This window comes from Enhydra lutris, unplaced genomic scaffold (genome assembly GCF_002288905.1).
Source record: "Enhydra lutris kenyoni isolate GAN:26980312 unplaced genomic scaffold, ASM228890v2 scaffoldscaffold31, whole genome shotgun sequence".
Lineage (NCBI taxonomy): Eukaryota > Metazoa > Chordata > Mammalia > Carnivora > Mustelidae > Enhydra > Enhydra lutris.
Window position 1 is genome coordinate 2,593,082 of NW_019154115.1, and position 22,258 is coordinate 2,615,339.

The 22,258-nt window shown below is 53.7% G+C and overlaps 1 protein-coding gene across 2 annotated transcripts; it reads left to right on the top strand.

Annotated features, from left to right (window-relative positions):
- The first annotated feature begins 249 nt into the window (after nt 1–249).
- Nucleotides 250–22,236, top strand: LOC111153286 (secretory carrier membrane protein 2). 2 transcript variants are annotated; one of them, XM_022512216.1, is made up of 10 exons: nt 269–412; nt 12,106–12,174; nt 12,586–12,684; nt 13,231–13,359; nt 14,457–14,574; nt 15,114–15,242; nt 15,950–16,109; nt 17,140–17,241; nt 20,340–20,460; nt 20,665–22,236. In XM_022512216.1, exons 1-10 carry the CDS (start codon nt 356–358, stop codon nt 20,797–20,799), a joined length of 1,119 nt encoding a protein of 372 aa, XP_022367924.1. In that variant the 5' UTR covers nt 269–355; the 3' UTR covers nt 20,800–22,236. The 2 variants fall into 2 exon arrangements, with proteins under 2 accessions (XP_022367925.1, XP_022367924.1); XM_022512217.1 differs by lacking the exon at nt 13,231–13,359 and having other exon boundaries at nt 250–412.
- Nucleotides 22,237–22,258: the final 22 nt, after the last annotated feature.

The following is a 22,258-nucleotide window of genomic DNA, read 5'->3' on the forward strand; positions in this document are numbered from 1 at the left end:
AACGAAGTTGGAAAGAGGAAGTTGGAGAGGCTACTGATAACGTCTCCGGCTCCCGCTCCCTCGAGCCTGGGTGCCGTCCCCAGTGCGGAGCACAAGTGAGCTCCGATAAAGAGCAATGGAAGGTACGGAACAAATAGAAGCCGAACGCCCACCGGCCGCTCTGTAGTGTACTGCACGGGAGGGCGGGGCGGATCTCTGTGACGTCAAGGACCACGCCCCCTAAGAGGGCGCCGCGCCTGCGCCAGAACGGCTGCCTCGCTCCCGGAAGTGGAGGGTCTGCACCGAGAGCGCCGCTGGGTCTGGGTGCCCGGAGGCAGAAGCGTTGGCGGAGCTCGCTCGTCCGCCCCCGACCGCCATGTCGTCCTTCGACACCAACCCCTTCGCAGACCCAGTGGACGTAAACCCCTTCCAGGTACAGCCCCCAACTCAATTCTCTCTAGTGCCATAGGCCGCGGCCCGGGCCTCTTTCGCTGGAGCCGGGAGACGTGGCGTAGAAGAGACAGGCTGTCTGCCCAATGGAAGAATGGGCTCTGAGGGCTGGCCTATCGTAGTGTCTGTGGGGCGGGACTAGCAGCAGGTGTAACTGAGGAGGGGGCGGGGCTCTGTAGCTTGGCGAGAAGTGGTGGGACCCTCTAACTCCCCGGGTGTCGCCCCTCTGGCTGGACCCTGCTAGGGAAAGGAACTGAACCAGACGCAGTCAGGGAGACCCCCAGTGTCGGGGAGAGAAGCGACTTCAACTGAGGGGGAAGTGTGGCTACCCCATCCCGCCGTCTTGGGAAGACATCTTCCTTGAGTCACGTTAGGAAAGGGAGTGAAAACTACATAATGGAGAGGTGGAAGCCTCTGCTGGGAAGGAGGAATGTGGGAAGATCCCAAGTTCAGCTCTCCTCCCACCCCCCCACCCCTCCCCCAGCCTCCGCCAAAGAGCCAAACTAGCCTACAAGGTGTAGGAGACCCACTGAGATTCGCTAGGAAAGGAAGGTTGGGAGAGGGTGGGTAGCCAACGCACACTGAAATATGGACTTGATAAGAATGCCACACCTTGGCCATGGGTCTAGTTTGGACTGGGATTTGGCTAGATAGGAGAGAGAGCCCAGGTTTAGGGAGTGGGGAGGGCCTCAGGGTCTTGAAGCTCAAGAAGTGTGATCTGATGGACCTGTGTGTGTTGTTAGGGTAGTTGAGATGTGTTGACCTTTGAGCCGGCCTGATCTTTTGAGCAAAGGATCGCGGAAGAAGTCTTCCTACTTAAAGCCGAAACCTTTCTACCTTTGAGCTGAGGGTGCAGGGGTATTCTTTTTCCCCAGTAAAGGGCTTTGGAAAGCCTGTGAAGCTTGTTAGCTCCAGATCTCCTGGGCCTCTTATTTTATGTCTGCTCAAAACCAGTTCTAGGGAAGCTTAATTGCGCTGACTGGTGATTTATGAGCCCCGAGGTTTCTGCTCTGTCAGGATGTCACCAGGCACATTAACTCATCATGCTTGTATTTTATTCTGGTCACTGGCAGCTGCAAAGTTTCCTGCAAGTGTCAGGGAAGTACTTAGAGGGGTCCTCCTGCAACTCTCTGCCTGAGTTTTCTCACCTTGAATTCCTTCCAGGATCAGAGCAAAGACAAAGGAGACCAGCAGGGAATAATTGTATACTATCAGAGTCAACATTCTGTCCCTCTTTCTTGGTCTCAAGGTATTTAGTCAAAGGGAGCCCTCAGGGCAAATTTTACTAGCTTGGTCTTTGTAACGTCCTGAACGTTCCTCTTGCGGCTTAATGCTTCTTGATGGAACCTTTGCAGGGACCTTGTCTCATCTCTATTAGTTGAGTAAAGAAAAAACATTTGCGTCTTTCTTTTCTGTCAGTGTCATCTGGTAAGAGTTTAATTTAATTACAAAACTGCTTTATAACACTGGACTTTGAGTTTTAGTAAGGATCTAGGAGTCTCTTGGAAGGCGTTCTGTGTAATAGTTGGCTTTTTTTTTTTTTTCTTTTTCCTGTCAGAATCAGAAATAAAATGTCTGTTTCTATCTGAGAGGCAGTCCTCCGGAGATGCAAAGAATTTGTCTCCAGCGGTAGCAGTGGACGAGATAATTGGCCTGAGTGCTGCCCTGTATTAATAGCAGCTTGAAAGTCTTAGGCTTAAACCACATCTTCAGCCCCAGGAGTGATTGTGCAAATTGTGGTAGAAGTAACTTCTGCATTCAAGCGAGACAGTCTGTCTGTCAGGCAGCTCCAGGATATGGCAGGACAGGAAGCAGCTGTGGTCCTGTAAAGAGCAGCATCTGGTGGGGAATCCTGTGTGGGAAGACGGAAACTGGCTGGCTGTGACTCTGCTCCTTCTTAACGCTGGACTGGGTTTCTCCTCTTGGCACACAGCCCCACGGGGAGAAGGAGCTTTGGACGTGGGGCCTTCAAGCTCTCCTGGAGAGCTGCCCTCCCCATCCTTGTGATGGAAGTGTTTGCTTCCCTGACTTCCAGGGCTGGGACATTGGGAGGGTGTAGCCCTGGGGTGACTAGGTGTGAGCCCAGCTTCATTTACCCAGGGTGTTAGCACAGAGCTCAGGAGAGAGTAAGGGGAGTGGCGATAGGCTCCACAACTGTCACACCTAGCTAGCTTTCAGAGCAGAGTCATGTTTTCTGTCACTCCATGGTGGGTCATGAAAGTATGCTTAGTGTTCAGAGTCCATGGTGGACTGTTAAAGAGTCAGGGCATCCTCAGAAATCTATTGTAACCCCTTAGTCTAGAGAGGAGGAAACCAGGAACCCGGTGAGGACGGGGCATGCTAGAGTTACCAGCTAATTCGCAGCAGGAAGGAGCATATACTGGTCTTAAAGTGCATTGGGGTTATTTAGGCCTGCTAAGGAAAGAATGTATCTTCATCATCACTGCCCCTGTTTGTTTGTTTGTTTGTTTTAATATTTTATTTATTTGTTTATTTGACAGAGAGAGAGAGAGAGAGAGATTCAGTGAGAGAGGGAACACAAGCAGGGGGAATGGGAGAGGGAGAAGCAGGCTCCCAGTTGAGGCGGGAGCCTGATGTGGGGCTCAATCTCAAGACCCCGGGATCATGACCTGAGCCGAAGGGAGATGCCCAACGACTGAGCCACCCAGGTGCCCCAACTGCCCCCATTCTTGAAATGAGAGTACTGGTAAGGTTGTTTAGTACTAGTTAAGTGAGTTTTAATTAGTACTCACTAATTAGTGTTAGCTATGCAAGTCCCTCCCCCCACCACAGTGTGTGGGGCTGGAATAATACAGATTATACTGTGCTTTTTAGCAGCATAGCTTCTGAGTAATACCGGTCCTGAAAGGTACTCAGGGTGATGTAGTCAAATAAATTTGGGAATCACTCTGTATTCCATTTTTGTTGCAGATTGGCAAGGCTTGTTATTTTGTGAAAGGCTCTGCGCAATCTTACAGTAAAGACATTTGCTCAACTTTGTCTGACCCAGCACTTCCCAAAGTTATCCAGCCATGGAATCCTTTTTCTGCCAGCTCTTGTAATAGGCCATGCAACTTCCGCTGTGCCTTTAAATTTAAAGAAGCCTAGGTTTCTTTGCCTAGAGTTATAATTGGGATTCTTAGCAAACTCCCTGCCCAGTAAGAGCTGTGAGCACAGAGTTGTCACAAGAGCGCAGCAAAGGTTTTTACCAAACTTCCAGGAGGAAGCAGGAAACTGCAAGCCAAGGATTACGGATTTCACAACCTCCCCAGCACTCCCTCACCCCCCTGTTATTGTGGTGCCTCTGCTCCGCCCTCTCTGGGTTTGCTCCCCAAAGCTTCTCAGGAAGGGCTTGTCGGGTGGGGAAGGAGAGGGCTGGAGGTGGGCGCTGGCGCGCCGGTTGGAGTTTTCAGCAGCCTGCTGGCAAGCAGGTCACCCAGGCCCGTGCCAGGGCCACTTTCCTCCTGGGCGCATCTGCCACGTTGCCTCAGGCAGACAGCGTTGATCTCGAGGAGGGGGAGTAAAGTGGCTGGCGGCACTTGAACAGACAAAACCTTTCAGTGTCGTGCATTGCCAGATCACACAATATCACTTTGACACTTGCCTCCTCGAAATTAAAAGATAATCTCAGCAGTGTGGCTGCTTCCCAAGGATTTAAAACGTTTCTCTCCTGTGGGAGGAGAAAGTGGTGGCAGAAACGTGATTTGGGCGTGAACAAAGCTCCCTGCTCAGACACAGAGGCTTTGCCACTTCCCAGAGAGGGTGGGCTCCAGCTTGACTGTAACTGCGGGGATTCTTAAACCCACCAGATGGGCCCGTTAGAACTTTCCTGCGGAATAGGAGCACTGTCTCGAGAAAGTTGAAAACGGTGAAGTTCAGACAGTGGGAGTCTAGACAGCTGCCAGACTGGGGGGTGGGGGGTGGGAGTCGTCTCCCTGCCTCTCGGGCTGGCACCTGGAGCCAGGCTGGGTGCTAGAAAGTGCCTGGCTAGAGACACAGTGGAACTGGAGCCCCACACTTCTGTTATCTTTGCGGCTACTTGGAATAGGATAATCCCGTGTTCCGAGCAGTGATAATACTTAACCAGGACAAACAAGGGGTTCTCGCCGCTCTTTCAGGGAAGAGCGCGGTGTGCATTAGCAAGGCATGACCTGTCCAGCAGTGCTCCCTTGAGATGGCTGACACATTTAGGCACATCACTGAGCTCCTGCCGCTCCAAGGGCCTGCGCAGGAGACAGGGTAAATGAGCAGCACATGACCTGCCAGAGCTTCTGATCTGTTCACGGTAATGTGGGTATGATGAGGGCAGTCAAGACTTGCCAGAAGGAGCTGTGACGGATCTGAGGAGGAAAGGTAGAGTCCTGTGGTAGACAGGGATAGGCGGGGTGCAGAGAGCCGGCTGGATGGGAAGAGAGGGTAGTTCCTATTTCAGGTAACGAAGCTTCCACATGCTATCGCCGCCCAGCCCCAGTCATGTCTTCCCCCCACTTCTCCCACCATGGGCCTGGACACGTCCGCTACTTGAGGCACACTCAGTTGCTTGGCCAGTCCCTCTGGTTGTTCTCTCTGTCCTGGCCTCTTTAACGCTGGGACTCTCACCACCTTCCACCTATTTGCAGGCTGTGAAACCTGGAGTTCTGTCCTTGACTTTGTTCTCACTGTAGACCTCTCTGAGTAAGTTCTTCCACTTGCATTGTAGCCGGCACGCGGGGTGCAGGACCACGTGGCCCCGGGGACCCAAACAAAGCAGGTTCAGCCACTTGCCCCTGACTAAATCCAGAGGCAGAGAGATGAGCAGTGGTGAAACAAGAGTTTATTGCCGTGAGGCTGAGCCCGGGAAGATGGCGGGCTAGCATCTCGAAGACATCTCCAAAGTGTTGGGGGGAGGGAAGGCTTCCAGGTTTATCTCCGGAAAGTGTGGGACAAAGGTCGGTGGGTATGTGCCAGGTAGGCCATGATGGTTAAATCGCTCGTTGTCTTCAAGTCAGTTGTCTTCAAGTCAGTCACGTGTGGAGTCTTGTGGCTCCGACAGCCCTTGTTGCTTCAGGGGGTAGTTTCGGTTCCGGCAGAGGATGCTTTGCCCTCAGGGTCTTCAGCCTGCACCCTGGGAGGAGCTGGGAAGAAGCATCCAGCTAGAATGCTTGAGGTCAGAACAGGGTGGGTGGGGCGGGCGGGGGAGGGGGGGTGTTGTCCTCTCCCACTGTGGCTTCCAAGTAGCATCTGCGTCCCACCATCCCAGGTCTAGAGCTCTAGGGGCACCGGACTCGCTCAGCTGGTAGAGTGTGACTCTTGATTGTTGTGAGTTCAAGAAAACAGATAAACCAACCACATCTAGGACTCTAGCCCTCACCTCCTCCTGAGCTTCAGACCAGTATTCCCACATCTTGCCTGCAGGTTGCCTGCTAGTCAAGCAGACCTCATCCATAGGTATCTCCAGACCAGCTCGGTATCTTCTCCGGGCCTCTCCCTGCTCCCACACACCCACTCCTGAAAAACTTGTTCTTCTTCCACTGTGATCACTGCCCTTGTTCACCAGTCACCCAAGCTGGCCACCCTGTCCCTCAACTTCCCTTTCCCCTTTCTGGCTCAGAGAGTGGCGGAGCCCATGGCATCTCCCCAAGCAAGGTGTCTGGAGTCTGTCCCCCCTTCTCCACTCCCAGCTGTCATGCCAGTTCTCTCTGTCACCCCTGTGGACTGTGGTCCCGTCCAGGCCTCTCTCCCCGTTCACTGCACTGTCCTCACTGTGGCAGACACCCGTCTCCAGTTGTCCAGCACTGCCCACAGGTGGAGTCCAAACTCTGGCAGCCTGGCCTAACCCCTGCTTCAGGCTGGTTCCTTGGCATTCCTGGCTCCTCTCTCTCTACTCTTCACTCCACAGCCATCAGAGCCTTCTCCTGTGTAGAGGCTGCTTTAATTTTTTATTTATTTTTATGATTTATTTTATTTTATTTTTCTAAAGATTTTATTTATTTGATAGAGATCACAAGCAGGCAGAGAGACAGGCAGAGAGAGAGGAGGAAGCAGGCCCCCCGCTGAGCAGAGAGCCTGATGTGGGGCTCGATCCCAGGACCCTGGGATCATGACCCGAGCTGAAGGCAGAGGCTTTAATCCATTGAGCCACCCAGGTGCCCCGATTTATTTTATTTTTTAAAGATTGTTTTAGAGCAGGGGTAGGGGCAGAAGGAGAGGGAGAATCTCAAGCAGATCCCCCACTAAGCACAGAGCCCAACCCTCATCTTGATCTCGCCACCCTGAGATCATGACCTGAGCTGAAACCAAGAGTCAGATGCTTAACTGAGCCACTCAGGCGCCCCTAGAAGCTGGTTTTAAGCGTCAGACTTGAGCACCGGAAACCTGAGTCAGGTAAAAGGACCCACAGTGACCCCTGTAGCTGAATGCAAACAGGCTTGTTAAGTGACCCAGCGCAGAAGATCCCTGAGCCCCGGCTGACCAAACGGGCTGCTTACACCCAGGCACAGGTACCAAAAAAGGAAAATTCCATACGTTCCCATACCTCCTCACTTCCCCTTCCCGACAGCCCCCTCTCCCCTGCCCTGCCTCGTGGCAGACTGTCTCTCCTTTGCTGTCCTGCCTGCTGCTCCCTTGCAGGGTTTTCAGTAAATTTCAATGTCCTTGGTCCTGCCTTGGGTGAATTCTGGCAGCCCCCCGACTGGGTCACCCCACATCCTGTAGAGCTGCTGTGCCTTTGTAAATGCTGCTCTTGCCTCCCTCCTCCATGCTTGCTACACGTCTGTCATCACTCAAGATCCAGCTCAGGCAGTGCCTGAGTATACAGCCTTCCCTGCCTCCCCGAGTGCTTAGTCCCTTCTTCCCCCGCGAAGGTGCCTGGCCTTGCCTGCTTCCAGGGTGCCTCCTGCCACACTTCCCCTCCTGCCTACTGGTTCTCTGCACTGTCCGCTTCTTGAGGGCAGGAACCAAGGCTTTTTTCCAGCATCCTAGCCCTGTGCTTGGTGTGGTATGGTTTGCGTAGGGAGGAGACAAAGGTGGAAGGAGGGGGCAGGTGGTCAGTGTGACTGCAGACAGGCCCTGCCCGGAGCGCGGGCGCCAGGGCCAGGAGGGCCTTGGGAGCCCAGCTGGTGGTTTAGCCTCACTTTCCTGGGCTGCAGGAGAGAGAGGCCCTGCCTGCACCTTGCTCATTTGGTGGGTCCTCAGGCTCTTTTTAAAAATGCATGGGTACATGTGCTTTGAAGGGAAAAATAATGTAATCACATGGAAAATTTGGAAGACAAAATAGATCATTGCAATTTCTTGCCTTTTGAAACCATTGCTATTTTGATGCATTTTCCTGCCAGTCTCTTCATATGAGCACTTTTGACAAAATTGTTATTTGGGATTCATATAACAAAGCACTTTTCTGTGTTGCTGCCCTGTGTCCGTAGCTATGATTTTTAACAGCTGTTTAGACCATTGGGGGGATGTGTACCAAAACATTCTTTGCTCACTGTCATTGGACGTTTAAGTTGATTCTGGATTTTTTTTTTTTTTTTTTTTGGTAATTTATTTCTTAGAGAGAAAGAAAGTGAGAGTGAGTTGGGGGAGAGGCAGAGGGAAAGGGAGAGACAGAATCTCAAGCAGACTCCTCGCTGAGCGCGGAGCCCTACGCAGGGCTCCATCTCACGACCCTGAGATCATGACCTGAGCGGAAACCAAAATCAAATGCTCAACCAACTGAGCCACCCAGGCGCCTCTGATTTTTTCCCTCCTGTTGTAAATACTGGTGCAATACACATCTTTGCAGATCCAGATTTTTACGTATTTTTATCCTATTTTCCCAGGATGGGTTCTCAGGTAAGAGACTACCAAGGTTCAGTGTGGCTTTTTTCACTTGGGACCCAGCCAGCCAGTCTGGGGACGATTGCCCTTTTTAGTCATATGACACACAGCCTTGTCTCCAAAGCAAATAGGATTTCACAGAGGTTCCAAAGTCTTGGTAACTGCCTCTCAAAGAGAATGGCTGAGTGTTTTGTTGTTGTTATTCATGAGGTGTTTATTTAATGTGTTTATTTGGAGCCTGAAATAAATCCCACACGGGGAGCTTGGGTGGAGTGTAGGATGGCAAAGTCACAGCTCAAGCGCAGCCAGGACCTGTGACATGGAAAGTGACTGCCAGACTGGAAACAAGCATGTTTTTCCCCGGCCCTTCCCGGCTGAGCTCCAGCCTGCCTGCCTGCCCGCCTCTTTTCCCTCCGTTCCCTGACACTGCGTCTCCATGAAGGGTTTCCCTTCTCCACTGGTGGTGGGCCTCTCCTCCGGGGTCTCCCCTACCTTCTCCTCCCCTCCCTTCTTCACTCTGCCCTGGGCTCTTGTGCTGTGCACACATGTCTCTGCTAGGATCATCGATCATTGGCTCTGGTAGGGCAATGCACCCTCTTTGTCTTGGTGTGTCCCTCACACCCAGACTGTTCCCCGAATGGAAAGAACTGAGTGCAGGCGTGTTTTCTTTGTTACAGATTCGGCAAAGGGCATCAGGCAGTCTGAGTCCTTTGTGTACCAAGTGGGTTTTGGGTTACCTCTCTATAGGTGAAACTTAGCTCTTGCCATCTCTTGAAATAACTACTTGACCCACTTACGAGTCAGCTGACGTTTGGCGAGTAGGAAAGGATGTAGCTGCCGTGGGCTTCTTATTTGTGGTTCGGAGTAGAAGCTGAGGGTCTTCATTCAGACCAGCCAGTGTGGTCTTTCGTGCAAGACTCTGCATGTCTCCGGCCATGAGTATCCCCCAAGGACTTCCTGAAGTCCAGGAATAAAAAACCGAACAGAAACCGTTGTCCTGGTCAGTCACATGCCCTGTGTTCCTCAGGAGCGGGGTTCCTTCATTCAGTCACACATGGAGCACCTTCTGTTTGTCAACTGCAGCAGGCTTTGGGGGTGCACTGCTGAACAAGCCTTCCCCTCTCAGGCTTGCCACTGTGTCCCTGGAGATAGACAAATTCAGGATCCGGCTCAGCCACTATCCCTGCGATCTTGGACAAACCTACTTCCCCTTTGTGAGCTGGGGCTTTCTCCAGCCTCAAACTAAAGAGAATCATTCCTTGCAGGGTGGTCATGATGTTGAAGTTGGGGATGGGGGGGTGTAGCTTTTCTCGGCCAGGGCTGCTCAGCTGAGCTGCAGAGCACGGAAGCTGGTTGAAGTGAGGGTTTTCTCCATTCTCTCAAGGATGGATTAGAACCAGAACTATTGTAGATGCACGGGGGAGAAGGCAGCTCATTGCAGACGGTGGCTGCCTTAGGGCGTTGGGCCATAATTCTTTCAAGGAATCAGGTTGAAGAAGGCCGGTAGAACCTTCATATCTGACGGCTTGACAACATGACCTGTTCTGTGGTGACTAGAACTTCACTCTAGCATCACTGTGTAATCCTGGCACATAGTAGATCCCCAGTAAATGTCAGCTCCCTTCCTCTCCCACCAGGCCTAAGCTTCTCATCTTTCAGAAGGAGCCCAGGCCTGCCTGAGTGTTCTAGGCCCCTCTTCTGAGGCAGGGTACTCCTGGGCCCTGGGGCTGCTGCAATGGCGCGGGCGCCCCCTAGCCTTTGGGCAGTACCTCCCCAGAGAAAGTGGAGGAGAGCACGCAGCAGGTACTCTCGAACATCAGCTTCAAGATCCCATGAGATTCTGCTCCACATCAGGCCCTTCACCAAACACTAGGAGCTGGAAGTTTGAACTAGACACAGAGGAATCTGGCCACAGAGGTTTATGGCCTGCTAGCTGAGACAGTATTTGTGGTGAGTCTGGTGAGGGGTCCAGGACCGAGTGCTGAAGATTTTAGAAAAAAGGAGGAGAGAGCTTACCATAGGCAGAGTAGTTAGCTCGCCCACCCCCAGAATCCTCTTCTGGCTGACCTTGGTAAAGGAAATGACCTCTCTTCATGGTCTGGAGGTTGCCTGTTAAGACGTATGCGCCTCAGGCAGACATGTGGGCCAGCACCCGAAACTGCTACCAGAGCCACCTCTCTGTCCTCTGTCCTGTGACACAGACTCAGGTAACCAGTTCCCTGGATGGTGGATCTGATTTCAGTGACTTCAGCTCACACAGTCTGCTGTGGCTTGGTGCTTTACTGAGTCGAAAAGGGGAACAGAGCCCGAGCCCCAAATCTTTCTTGCAAGAAGCCAGCCCAGTGATTCTGGGAGATATCTGTTAATCTTTCAGCCAATGAATAACCTCAAGGCCAGTTCCTCCAGCTCAGCTGGCCTTCTGAACCTCACCTTGTCATTTTGTCCCAAGTTGTAGAGGCCACTAGGCGGGGATGGTGGCCAGCAGAGGAAATTGGATGGGGTGCAGAGAGATGAGGTATCCAGAGAGAAGAAGGGAGTTGGAGCTACATGCCCAGCTCTGGGCTAGGCCCGGGGGCCAGCCAGCCAGTCTCACTGGTCAGGAATCAGAGACGAGAATTGGTGTGTGTGAAAAACATCAGAACACTCACAGCTGACCCTTGGTTTTGTGAATGTACGGAATAGGGAGCCAGCCATTTTGAGACCTAAGACAAGTACAGTGCCATGGTTAGGGTCTGTTTCCACATCTGACATGTGAGGGGATTGTCCTCTGAAGGCCTGTCTCATGTGAATAACCGTGTTTGAGAATCCATTTAGTGGAGGTGAAGCTGGGCCAGCAGAACGGGAGCATGTGGACCGTAGTGAGGGTTGGGGGTTGGGAGGGTTAGATACACAGAGGCGGGCCAGGGGAGGCCTTGTAACCGGGAACTTGGCAGAGTCCAGTGGCCCTGAGCCCATCCTTTACAGCTCTTTCTTCCAGAGCCCAGGCGTCGCTGTGGAGCTGGACCTGAGCCCCGTACCTATTACATGTGGGGAAGGGGGAGGGGAAGGTATGGATGATAGAGGGTGCGGAGGGGGCAGGATGAGGCCACTGCCTGTTGACCTTGGGCCAGCCGGGGGATGCTGGGGAGAAGGAGATGACAGGGAGTGCTGTGCAGGCCCTAGGCCAGAGGGCTGGCCTTGGCAGAGGTCAGATGGGGAAGGTAAGACTCAGGAAGGAAAACTCAGGAAAAGACTGTGTTCTGAGGACATTCTTGGATTTTTTTAAAAGAATCCAGAAAAAAACCCCAAAAACATTTTCCCGGCTTTTCATCTGAGCCCTTCATGCCTCTCTATTCCTAGCAAGTGTGCCTGATTTAATAAAACCAGCACTGGCAGCCAGCAGCACGTTTTTGTTCCAGAACCTTAAACTGTCCTTTAAAAATGGAGAGGAATAAGTGCTTCCTGTAAAATAATAAATACAACAGTAGAGAAAGGTTATGAAGTAAAAAATAATTCTCTACACCACCCCCCATGGCCCCCCACGCCCCCAGTCCCTGGAGGTAAATGCTGTGAACCATTTTGAATCTGGAAATGACACTAACAAGGACATGGGTGGTATCTATTCCGAGGTCTCGTAGTGGGAAGCTTGTTCTGGGTCTTTCCTGGGAAGTCATTGGGGCTGAACTTGTCCTTTTCCAGGAGAAGAGATCACAGCTCTGGTGTGGCAGGGGCTGGGCACAGGAGCCTTCCTGAGAGGCTTTCCAGGGCACCAGGAAGGGGCTCAGCAGTGTCCCTCCAGCCAGGTATCCCTGGGAGGGGCCAAGGGACGGTGATGTCCCTTCCCTTCATCAAGGTTCTCTCTTCTCCCGGGTGTCTCACGGCTGTTTTTTGTTACCTTCCCAGGATCCCTCTGTGACCCAGCTGACCAGTGCTCCACAGGGTGGCCTGGCGGAATTCAATCCCTTCTCAGAGGTTGGTGAGCATGCCCTCTTTCTGAGTCCCTGGGCCCTCTGGCTGGTGCTAGGTTTCTGGGGCAAGGAGCCTTGGCAGAGGCAGAAACAGCTCTGAGAAACTTCCGTCCTCAAAGGGATAGCCCTAACGTGGGCTTGGGGTGGGGGGAAGGGTGAAGAAGTCACCAGTTCTTGCTTTGGGATCTGTGATCTGGGCCCTTCCCTGAAGAGAGCAGGACTGTGCTGGGGAGCTGGGGCTCCAGCAAGAGACCAGAGGTGCTGGGTGAAGCACCACACTGCCCAGCGCCTGAGGCTCAACTGATGGCCAGGAAGTCGCAAAGGTAGGCCCAGGCCTGCCCTCGGGGCAATGCCCCTCACTGGCAGGCTGACCGGTACAGCCACTCACCTGCCTCCTTTGGTGTGTCCCATGCAGACAAATGCAGCGACAACTGTTCCTGTCACACAGCTCCCTGGGCCCTCGCAGCCGGCGGTTCTCCAGCCTTCAGTGGAACCAACCCAGCCAACCCCCCAGGTACTATTAACAAAGATCCTTTTAGCCTTTCCTTTCCAGCAAGGGAAGCCCCCAGACCAGTAGCTGAGCCCTGAGATTGGGAGTGGGGGTGGACAGAGGGCCTTCATTCCCAGCTCCCCTTCAAGGGCCCTCTTGACCTTGGAGCTAGTCATTTGCATGTGGAGGGTCGCTCAGCCAGCCTCGATCCTCACCCCGCCCCACTACTACCACCAGAAACTAAGCTCTGCTTACCAGGCTGGAGTCCTTGGTGTCTTGAGCAAGAGCATTTGCCCCTGTTTTGGCATTCCAGATCCTCCTGGAGCCTTTAGTTTGTCCTCTCTTACTCGGGGCCCAGAATCTCTCTCCCTCTCTCACTCTCACTTTTCTTTTTTTCACCTCTTTCATTCCTGTCTTCCTTCCTATTGCCCTTTGTCCCTTCACCAAATGCTGGGGCTCTGGTCTGCCTCATGCCTGACCCTCTCTGCCATCACCTCACTACCCTGCCCCCCTGCCCCCCATCCCCTCTACCCCTGGTGGCCGTGGCCCTCAGTGGAGTGTGTGTTGCAGCTCCTGCTTAGACAGGCCAGCGAGTTCCTGCCTACCAGACTCCTGGCAGTGAGGGAGCTCTCAGAGAGGCAGATGCTGCTAGGAGGAGATAGTATTCTCAGAGACAGCTACACGCGAAAGCTTCCGAAGGTAGGCAAAGTATAGATGAGCCTGAGTGAGGGCAAGGCCTGAGCCGGGTTTTGGACTCTCATGGGCCCCAAGCTGCTCCCACCATCTGACTGGACTTGGGAGGGAGGGCCAAGACCCTCAGCAGGGTCCAGTGTGGTCAGTTCTGGTCCTGCTTTTGCCCCCGGGGCCTGAAACTTACCTCCGAAGGCAGCCTCAGCTCGTCGAACTCTTTTTGGAGAGAGCGAGAGAGCGAGTGTGGGTATGAGTACACATGCACGCACACATACGTATGTACACATAACACCTGGCTGGTCATCCCGCAAGGTGACTGGTTTGAGATCCGCTGCCTAAGGACTGTAGACTTCAGGAGGAGCCAGGCGCCTGTGGCTGTAGCGCCTGGCAGGAGCGGGGCCCAGGACCCTGCACTGGAATGCCTCACATGAAGCTCCCTGGATGCCTCCCTGGAGGCCTTGCTCTTCCTGGACAGGGGATAAAGCTTGGACTGTGCATGTCACCAGAGCCGGGCAGAGCAGGGCCCAGCCTAGGGCGCTGGCCTGGGGTGTACCCGGTTGCAGTTCAGGTGGACATCAGGGGGCTGCTCCTGGGGGTGGGGTGGGGTGGTGCTTAAATCCCTGAGGCCCTAGGTGTGTTTTGGTCAGCCCTCCAATGCCTCCCCCCTGCATTCACTGCTGGCAGGTTTGCACTGTGTCCCCTTCACACATGCACCCTCCAGGCTCTTTAGGTGAGGTGTGGCTCTTCGGGTTTCTGTAGAAGTTAGTCTCTTGTGAGGCCATTTTCCCTTTGCTGTTACCCCAAAGGTCACTGTAATTGAACTTTGCCTGGATTCTAGAATGGGGGGTAGTTCTCTAATCTCAAGCCCAGGGAAGAAGGGGAGACGAGCCCTGCCTAAGGCTGGTTAACACCTAAGAGGACAGAGGTGTTGAGGCAGTAGGAGATAGTTCGCCTTGGCATCTCTGTGGTGGTCTCTGGTACCCCAGACACCATGGGGCTGGAATTGGCTCTCCCTGCCGGGGGCAAGGCCCTCCCACCTTCAGCTCAGGCTGATGCTGTCCCTCTGTCTCCTGTGTCCGGCTGCCCCCACTCTCTGTGTCCCCCAGGCCGTGGCCTCCGCAGCGCAGGCAAGCCTGCTCCGGCAGCAGGAAGAACTGGACAGGAAAGCAGCTGAACTAGAGCGCAAGGAGCGGGAGCTGCAGAACACAGTGGCCAACTTACACGGTAAGGGAGGCTGCCAGCCTCTGGGCCAGCCTGCCTGACGCAGGAGCCTTCCCTGAGCCTGCTCGGGCCAGGGCAGCCCTGGAGCTTTGTTGGGCTCTAGATTATCTCAGCGGTGCTGGTGCCAGTGCCCAGAAGGGCAGCAAGGTGGAGGCCGGGAGACCTGCAGTGTGGTCCTCAAACTATAGATTGTTTCCATGCTCCTTCCCAGCTCTGGAGGGTTTTGCTAGAGTAGGGCACTGGTCCTGTGTGCGACTCCCCCTCATCTTTGTGATGATGACCCCTTGTGTTTATGGGCTGGTTGTTCATAAAAATAATGACTTAGGCCCTCTTGCTCCATTTGGGATCCATTATCTTGTAGTGGCTTGTGGATATTCGTGCCCCATGCCACTTTGCCCATCCCACTCCCTACCCATAGTGACTCTGACTCCCACTTGCCGGCCTCTTCTGGGAGCCCTGGTTTGGCCCATAAACTCCAGGAGTGTGCACCCCACATGCTGCTACAGAGGCCAAGCCTGACTGCATTGCTTGTCCACCCACAGTAAGAGAGAACAACTGGCCACCCCTGCCCTTCTGGTGCCCTGTCAAGCCCTGTTTCTATCAGGATTTCTCAGTGGAGATCCCTGCTGACTACCAGCGGATATGCAAGATGCTGTACTATCTCTGGATGTGTGAGTCCGGGGCCGTCTTCTGAGCTCAAGGGGGAAGTGGGGTGTAACTCCAGAGCCCTGTCTGTGCTCTGGCTGCTCCTCACTGCAGACTCCAGCCTTCCTCAGGGCTGGGCTGGGGTCGGGGTGGGGGTTGCCTTCTGGCCACATATTGGCCCTCCACTGTCTACTCCCTGTCCTGGGAAGCCCCCTGAAAGGGCCCACTCACCCCAGTTCACACCACAGATAGAGTAGGGTGGGACTAGCAGGAGGCTGCAGAGTTCCTCTGGGGCTCATTGCCTGTGAAAGGCCCTCCTTTGGCAAAGGCTTCCCTCCCCACAGGCCTCTTGGCTCCTAGGAATGTGAGCGGATATAAGACCCCCTATAGCTCCACTGTGGGCCCTCTAGGGCCAGGGACAAGAGTCACTGAAAGACTTCTTCCCCAGGGATCAGCCCTTGAGTCTGCATCTCCCCTTCCCCCTCTGCCCTCCTTCATATGCTTGGGCTGTACCCTCACCTTTTAGGAACTTGGTTTGGTCCCTGGTTTTGCTGTCCCAGAAAAACCAGGATTTGGGAGCTCACCTTGCCTCGGTGCAGACCAAGGACTGGCGTTTCTGCTGATGCCCTCACTGTAGGGACCTCACATCCTCTCTGGGGTTGGTTTACTGGGCCCAGGAGCCCTTCTGTCCCCTCAGCCCCAGCCTGTCTCTCTCTCTCCTCACCCTCCCCAGTGCATTCAGTGACTCTGTTTCTGAACCTGCTTGCTTGCCTGGCCTGGTTCTTAGTCGACAGCTCCAAGGGAGTGGACTTCGGCCTTTCCATCCTGTGGTTTATCATCTTCACCCCCTGTGCCTTCCTTTGTTGGTACCGACCCATCTATAAGGCCTTCAGGTGAGTGGAGCTGGGGCAAGGGGAGTGTATGGCTAGCATCCCAGGTAGCAGGCCAAGGGCCTTATGCCCAGGGGCCCCATCCCAGTCTTGGAGCAGAACAGGGTGGTGGGGGAATCCACTTCCCCATTCTCATCCACAGTGCAAACAGACGGGGTTCAGGACCCATTTTCCTGAGATGTTGTATCCGGGGTCTGCTCTGAGCACTGTCCTTGGACTAGGCACGGGAGACCTAGAGAGGGGTCCTTGGGCTCCCACCCACTCCCATGCGGTCTGCTGCATTACTGGGAAGAGGGCGGGGCTTCTTCAGCTCCCTTCCGAGGCTTTAGGGAGTCCACTTTGATAAGCTGCATGGCTTATCGCTCCTAGGTTGTTTCCGCCTCTCCCCTGCCTCCCCAGTAACTCTTGAGCCTGCTGAGTGCAGACGGGCTGGTGGAGAATAGATACTGTGAGCTCAAGCAGATCTATCTCATAGACCCCTAACGTTTGTGGTGTTGTGCCTCCCAGTTGCTGCTTTCAGGCTTGGGAGCCTAGCAGGCCCCAGGGAGAGGGGGCAGGCGGTGGCTGAACCTTCCCATGCACTCTGCGGGCAGTACGCCAGCCCTCGAGGACATGGGGATGGAGGTTTGGTCTACAGTTCTGTGCTCCCCAAATAGCTTTTTATTTGACCTAGGCCAATGGTTTTATTATTGGGTGTTTCTGTCTTTGGCATCGATTTCCTTGTCTCTTATGAAATGCAGGTACATAGCCCAGAAAATGGACTATTAAGTTCTTTATGTCATCCTCTGGGGAGCAACTTTATTAGCTCTTTGAGTAAGGGGTCAAGCATTGACCCCTTAAACTGGAGGGCAGTTAGTGGCAAGCTGTTTCTGATTATGGCTGTGGCTGTTTGTGTCCTCTGGCCAGTGTGGCTGGTCCCCTGGAGCTGTCTGCACTCCCATCCTGCCTTCTGGCTCCTAATGCCAAGCGAGGAATACTGAGGAGTAAACCCCCGGCCCACTTAATGACCTTGGGTTTCCCCTTCTCTCCACAGGTCCGACAACTCTTTCAGCTTCTTCGTGTTCTTCTTCATATTTTTTTGTCAAATAGGGATCTATATCATCCAGTTGGTAGGCATCCCTGGCCTGGGGGACAGGTGAGTCCTGGGGCAGCATGAGGGGGTGATGCTTTGGAGGTGGCCTGACCTCCCTTGCCCTGTCTCCTCACTCCCGCGGAGCCCTCCAAGAGGACGCATTCTCCACTCTGGCCGGGAAGGTGGGGGGCAGGCTGCCTGGTGTCCTCCTCTGCCCCTCCCATTCTTCCCGGGTCACCACTCACTGCCTCACCTGTTCACCACTTTCTGAGGTGTTGTGGGTGGACTGGCCCCAAACCCTTAGGCTACCAGGGCTACGTCCTGTGGAGAATTGCATCCTCTTCCTTTCCTCTGGCCGTTCCCTCCCAGAGGCTGGTGCTGCTTCTACAGGCCCCAGGCGAGCCCTTGGGTTTGGGTAGCTGCCGACAGAGGCCCTGGCCTTTTGTGTACTTGGTGCTGTGACTTTGTCCAGAGACCCTGTAATGTCAGGAGCTGGGGCCCCAGCCCCTCTGGACTGGCTTTGAGCACAGAGCCGGCTTGAGTTTCCTGGGTGCTGGAGTCCTCGGCTCAAAATTAGCCTCAAAAAGAAAAGCTGCCGGCTGAGGTTTTCCTTTCTGCCCCAGTGCACAGGGGACATTACAGAAAGGTCAGGCAGCCGCTTGGCTGAGAGCCTGAGCCTGGAAGGGCTGCACTACTTTGGTCCCTTCCCTCCAGCGGAGCTGCCAAATGCAGGGCGGAGGGAGGGGCCTGACTCACCTTGCGCTCCGAGCGTGCCCACTGCCCTCCCGCCACCCCTCATCCATCTTGCCCTGCTGTTTCTGGGCTTGCCCCTTTCTCTTTGAAAATGTCATCACTCACTACCCTCAGGGAGATCCTGGAAGACAGACTGTGGCGTAAGTGCTCTTTGCTTCCCAGGCCGGGAGTCAGAAGGCTGGCGTTCTGGTCCAGGCCCGCCCCCCTGTCCTGCCCCCTCATGAGCTCGGCAGCCTCCGGCTTCCCAGCGCCTCCCCACCTCACTTCCCGACCCCCGCGGCTGGGTGGATAGAACCCCCCCTTTCTTGTTATCAAGTATAAAATGCACAGAACATAAAATTTATTTTAGTGATCCCTTAATACATCTTAAAGTAAAAAATTCAGTGGCATTTAGTAGGTCCACAGTGTTAGGCGGCCCCATCCACTAGTTAGTTCTAGGACATTTGCTTCACCCTGAGAGGAGACTGTACTTAGCAGGCATCCTGCTCCCTCCTTCCCGGAGCCCCTGCCAGCCATGAAGCTGCTCTCGCTTGCTCTCTCGTGCTCTCTCTCTCTCTATCTGAATCTGCCTTCTCTGGACATTTTGTCTAAATGGAACTATACAGTATGGGGCTTTTTATGCCGGCCTCACTCGGTGTGATGTTTTTAAGGTTCACGCTGTAACATGGCTCAGTACTTCCCTCCTCTTTACGAAGTACTCTTCCATCCGCTTGTCCTTTCATCAGTGGACACACCCTGGGGTAGTTTCCACCTTTTTGCTATTGTGAACAGTGCTGCTATGAACATCTTTGTACAAGCCTTTGAATACCTGGTTTGGGTTTTTTTGGGGTATGTATCTGGAGTGGAATTGCTGGGTCACGTGTTAAGTCTGTGGTGGGGTGGCCACGGGGTAGGAGGGTTCTCATGGTTGCACCATTTCCGTTGGCAGTATATGAGGGCTCTCGTTTTTCTGCAGCCTCACCCGTGCTTATTTTATTTTGTTGTATTCCCAACCTAGAGGTGTATCTCACTGTGGTGGGTTTTTTTTTTGTTGTTTGTTTGTTTGTTTTTTTTAAGTAGGCTCCACACCCAACATGGAGCCCAGCATGGGGCCTGAACCCACGACCCTGAGACCAAAACCCAGGGTGTGTCACCAACTGAGCCACCCAGGCACCCCGAGTGTGGTTTTTGATTGGGATTTCCTGAATAACTAATGATGTTGACCATCTTTATGTGCTTTTTGGCCATTTGTGTTTCTTCGTTGAAGAAATGTCTATTCAGGTCTTCCTCTGGTAATTGGGTTGCCATTTTGTTTTCGAGTTCTTTATATATTCTGGATATGAACTTACCAGATTAACACATTTTCCCCCCCTTCTTTATATTATTTTTTCATTCTGTGATACTGTCATTTGATGCACAAGTTTTAATTTTGATGGAAGTCCAATATTTTTCTTTTGTTGCTTATGTTTTTTCGGTGTCATATCTAAAACCAGTGCCAAACCCAGAGTCATGAAGAGTGAACTCTTTTCTTTAGCTCGTATTAGGTCTCTGATCCATCTTGAGTTAGATTTGTGCCTGGCTGAAGTCAGGGTCCAGCTTCATTGTTTTGCGTGTGGCTGCCCAGCGCCATTTGTTGAAAAGATTGGTCTTGGCACCCTTGTCAGAAATCAGTTGATGGGGATGCCTGGGTGACTCAGTGGATTAAGCCTCTGCGTTTGGTTCAGGTCATGATCCCAGGGTCCAGGGATTGAGCCCCCCATCCGGCTCCTTGCTCAGCGGGAAGCCTGCTTCCCCCTCTCCCTCTGTCAAATAAATAAATAAAATCTATAAAAAGATAATAAAAATATTTAAAAAAAAAAGAAATCAGTTGATGGTAGATGTATCAGTTTGTTTCTGGACTCTCAGTTCTTTTCCATTGATCTGTATGTCCTTGTGCCAGTACGGCACTGTTTTGAGAACTGTGGCTTTGTAGTAGGTTTTAAATCCAGAAATGGGGGACTATCCCCTCTTAGAGATAAGGACACTGGGGCTCAGGAAGGCGACATGACTGACTGAAGGCAGAGGGGCTGCCCTGGGTCCTGGCAGGAGTTGCTGAGGTGACAGGATGAATGCAGTGGGTTGGCCAGTGGTCCTCCTTCCCAGGGGTGGGCTTTGGGAGTGAGCAGCCAGGCTTTCCGTGTCCCCTGGAGTGGCAGGAAAAGGCCCTCTGCTGGACCACTCCTGTCTGAGGGCAGCATGGGGCCTGTCAGCCTTCACAGAGGCCTGGGCTCTCACAGCCCAAGGGCTTCTGGCCCATGGCTCTGTGCCACAGGGAGGTGCCTGGTGGTGGCCAGTCAGTCTACAGCGGCCACTTAAAGAGCCCCTCATGGGGACCTCCAGGGCCCCCTCTCACTGTGTCCCCTCTGGCTTCCTCCTCCCCCCCTTCACAGTGGCTGGATCGCAGCCCTGTCTACGCTGAAGCAAGACCACTTGGCTGTGTCGATCATCATGATGGTGGTGGCTGGCTTCTTCACCCTGTGTGCTGTGCTCTCACTCTTCCTTCTGAAGCGGGTGAGTGGTGGGTGCTGGGCCAACAGCAGCCGGAGGAAGAAGGCAGCTCTTTCCTGCCTTCGCCTTGGGGATGCCCATCCCTGGAGGCAGTTGGGCTCCCCGCTCCTGGGCCCCGGAGATCCAGTGACTATTGTCACCAAGTTTCTGGGTGGGAGGTCAGGCGGGTCCCCAGGGCGCACTTCTCACTGCAGCCTCTTTCCCCAGGTGCACTCCCTGTACCGCCGGACGGGGGCCAGCTTCCAGCAGGCCCAGGAGGAGTTTTCCCAGGGCATCTTCAGCAACAGGACCTTCCGCAGTGCCGCCTCATCTGCTGCCCGAGGAGCCTTCCAGGGGAACTAGTCCTCCTGACTCTCCTTCCTCTACCCCAGCCTTTTCTCTCGCCTGCCTTCTAGCTGCACTTTCCGTGGGTGCCTTAAACGGTGGTTATGCCCAGCACAGACCTGGGGAGGGTCTTGCACAGTCCTTCCTCCTTCCTCAGCTACCAGCTCTCCATTCTGCCCGAGGGGAGGGGAGGGAGGGACAGGGACTTTTTTTTTTTTTTTACACAAGAGAAAAAAGGAAAAAAAAAGCTGTCTTTCCTTCTCTGGTGGTGGTTTGGTAGGTTCGAAGCAGTGGGACTGTAGTTCACTTCCCCTTACACAGATACATGCACGCGTGCACGCGCACACACACCCACACACATCACATAGGTGTACACAGTTGGGATCACCAGCTGACCTGGGCCCATGCCAGCTGCAGTTTTATTTCTGCCAAGGTCCTGGGACTCCACTCCTCCCCCAGCAGGCCTGGCCTGCATCTGGCTCCACAGGCCCAGCCTTTGGCTTCCACAGTCCTGCCTTTCTCTCCTGCCAAGGCAGGAGTAGTCTCCCCAGGCCCCCCTTTAGATGAGCAGTCCAGGTGGATGGAAAGCTCTGTTCCCCAGATCACATTGAGGTGGTCTCTGGGCTTCCAGAGCCTCTGACACGGTCACTCCCAGGCTCTTCCTTGCCTTCTGTTTCTCCCAGATTTATAGCCCTTTAGTGCCCCCTGCACCTTCCTGGTGTGGGAGGCATGTGTGCCCTCTGGGGCCCTCTCTGAGCCCTTGCCCTCTCCCCTCTGTTGACTTATTGAATGTGCAGTGGGTTTGGCTGGGATTCGGGGATGGAGAGGGATGGAGGACATTGACCCCAAGTAGTCCTTTGCCCAGCCTTTGACAGTTGTCTAGGGGTGGAGTCTGACTATCCTGGTGTGGTTTGGCCTTGTTTCGATATCCTCTCCTGAGGGACAGTGGCCCTTAGCCGTGGCCTCAGATTCTTTCCCACTCTGCCTTCTCCCCTCAGCAATATCTCATGTGTATGACTCTTCCGGGGGGCAGAAGAATCAGTCCAGAACTGCATCCCTCTCACTGGACTGATGAGCCACTTTACTGAGGGCTTCCCTGTACCCCCCCAATGGAACCTAGGTCACCTGTCACTGGTCCTGGGGATTCCTCGGGTGTGTCCCGTGTGATGGGCACCTGGGAGTCCACAGATAAAACCTGCACCCTGTCCTCTAAAGGCCATCTACAGGGGCGGGTGTGTGGTCTGAGGGGACTTCTCAAAAAGCTGGCCAAAACTGCCTGCACCTGGGACCTGGGGCCCACCCCAGGCAGTGTGCAGACTGCCTGCCCACTCAGCCCCAGAGCCACTGATCATGGCAGTGACCAAGGTTTTGTACACTTTCTGGTATTTTTTTCTTCATGTACAAATGTATATGTTATGTCTCAATTTTTGTGCTTTAAATAAAAACAAGATTTTCAGACAACTCTGGTCCTCTTGTC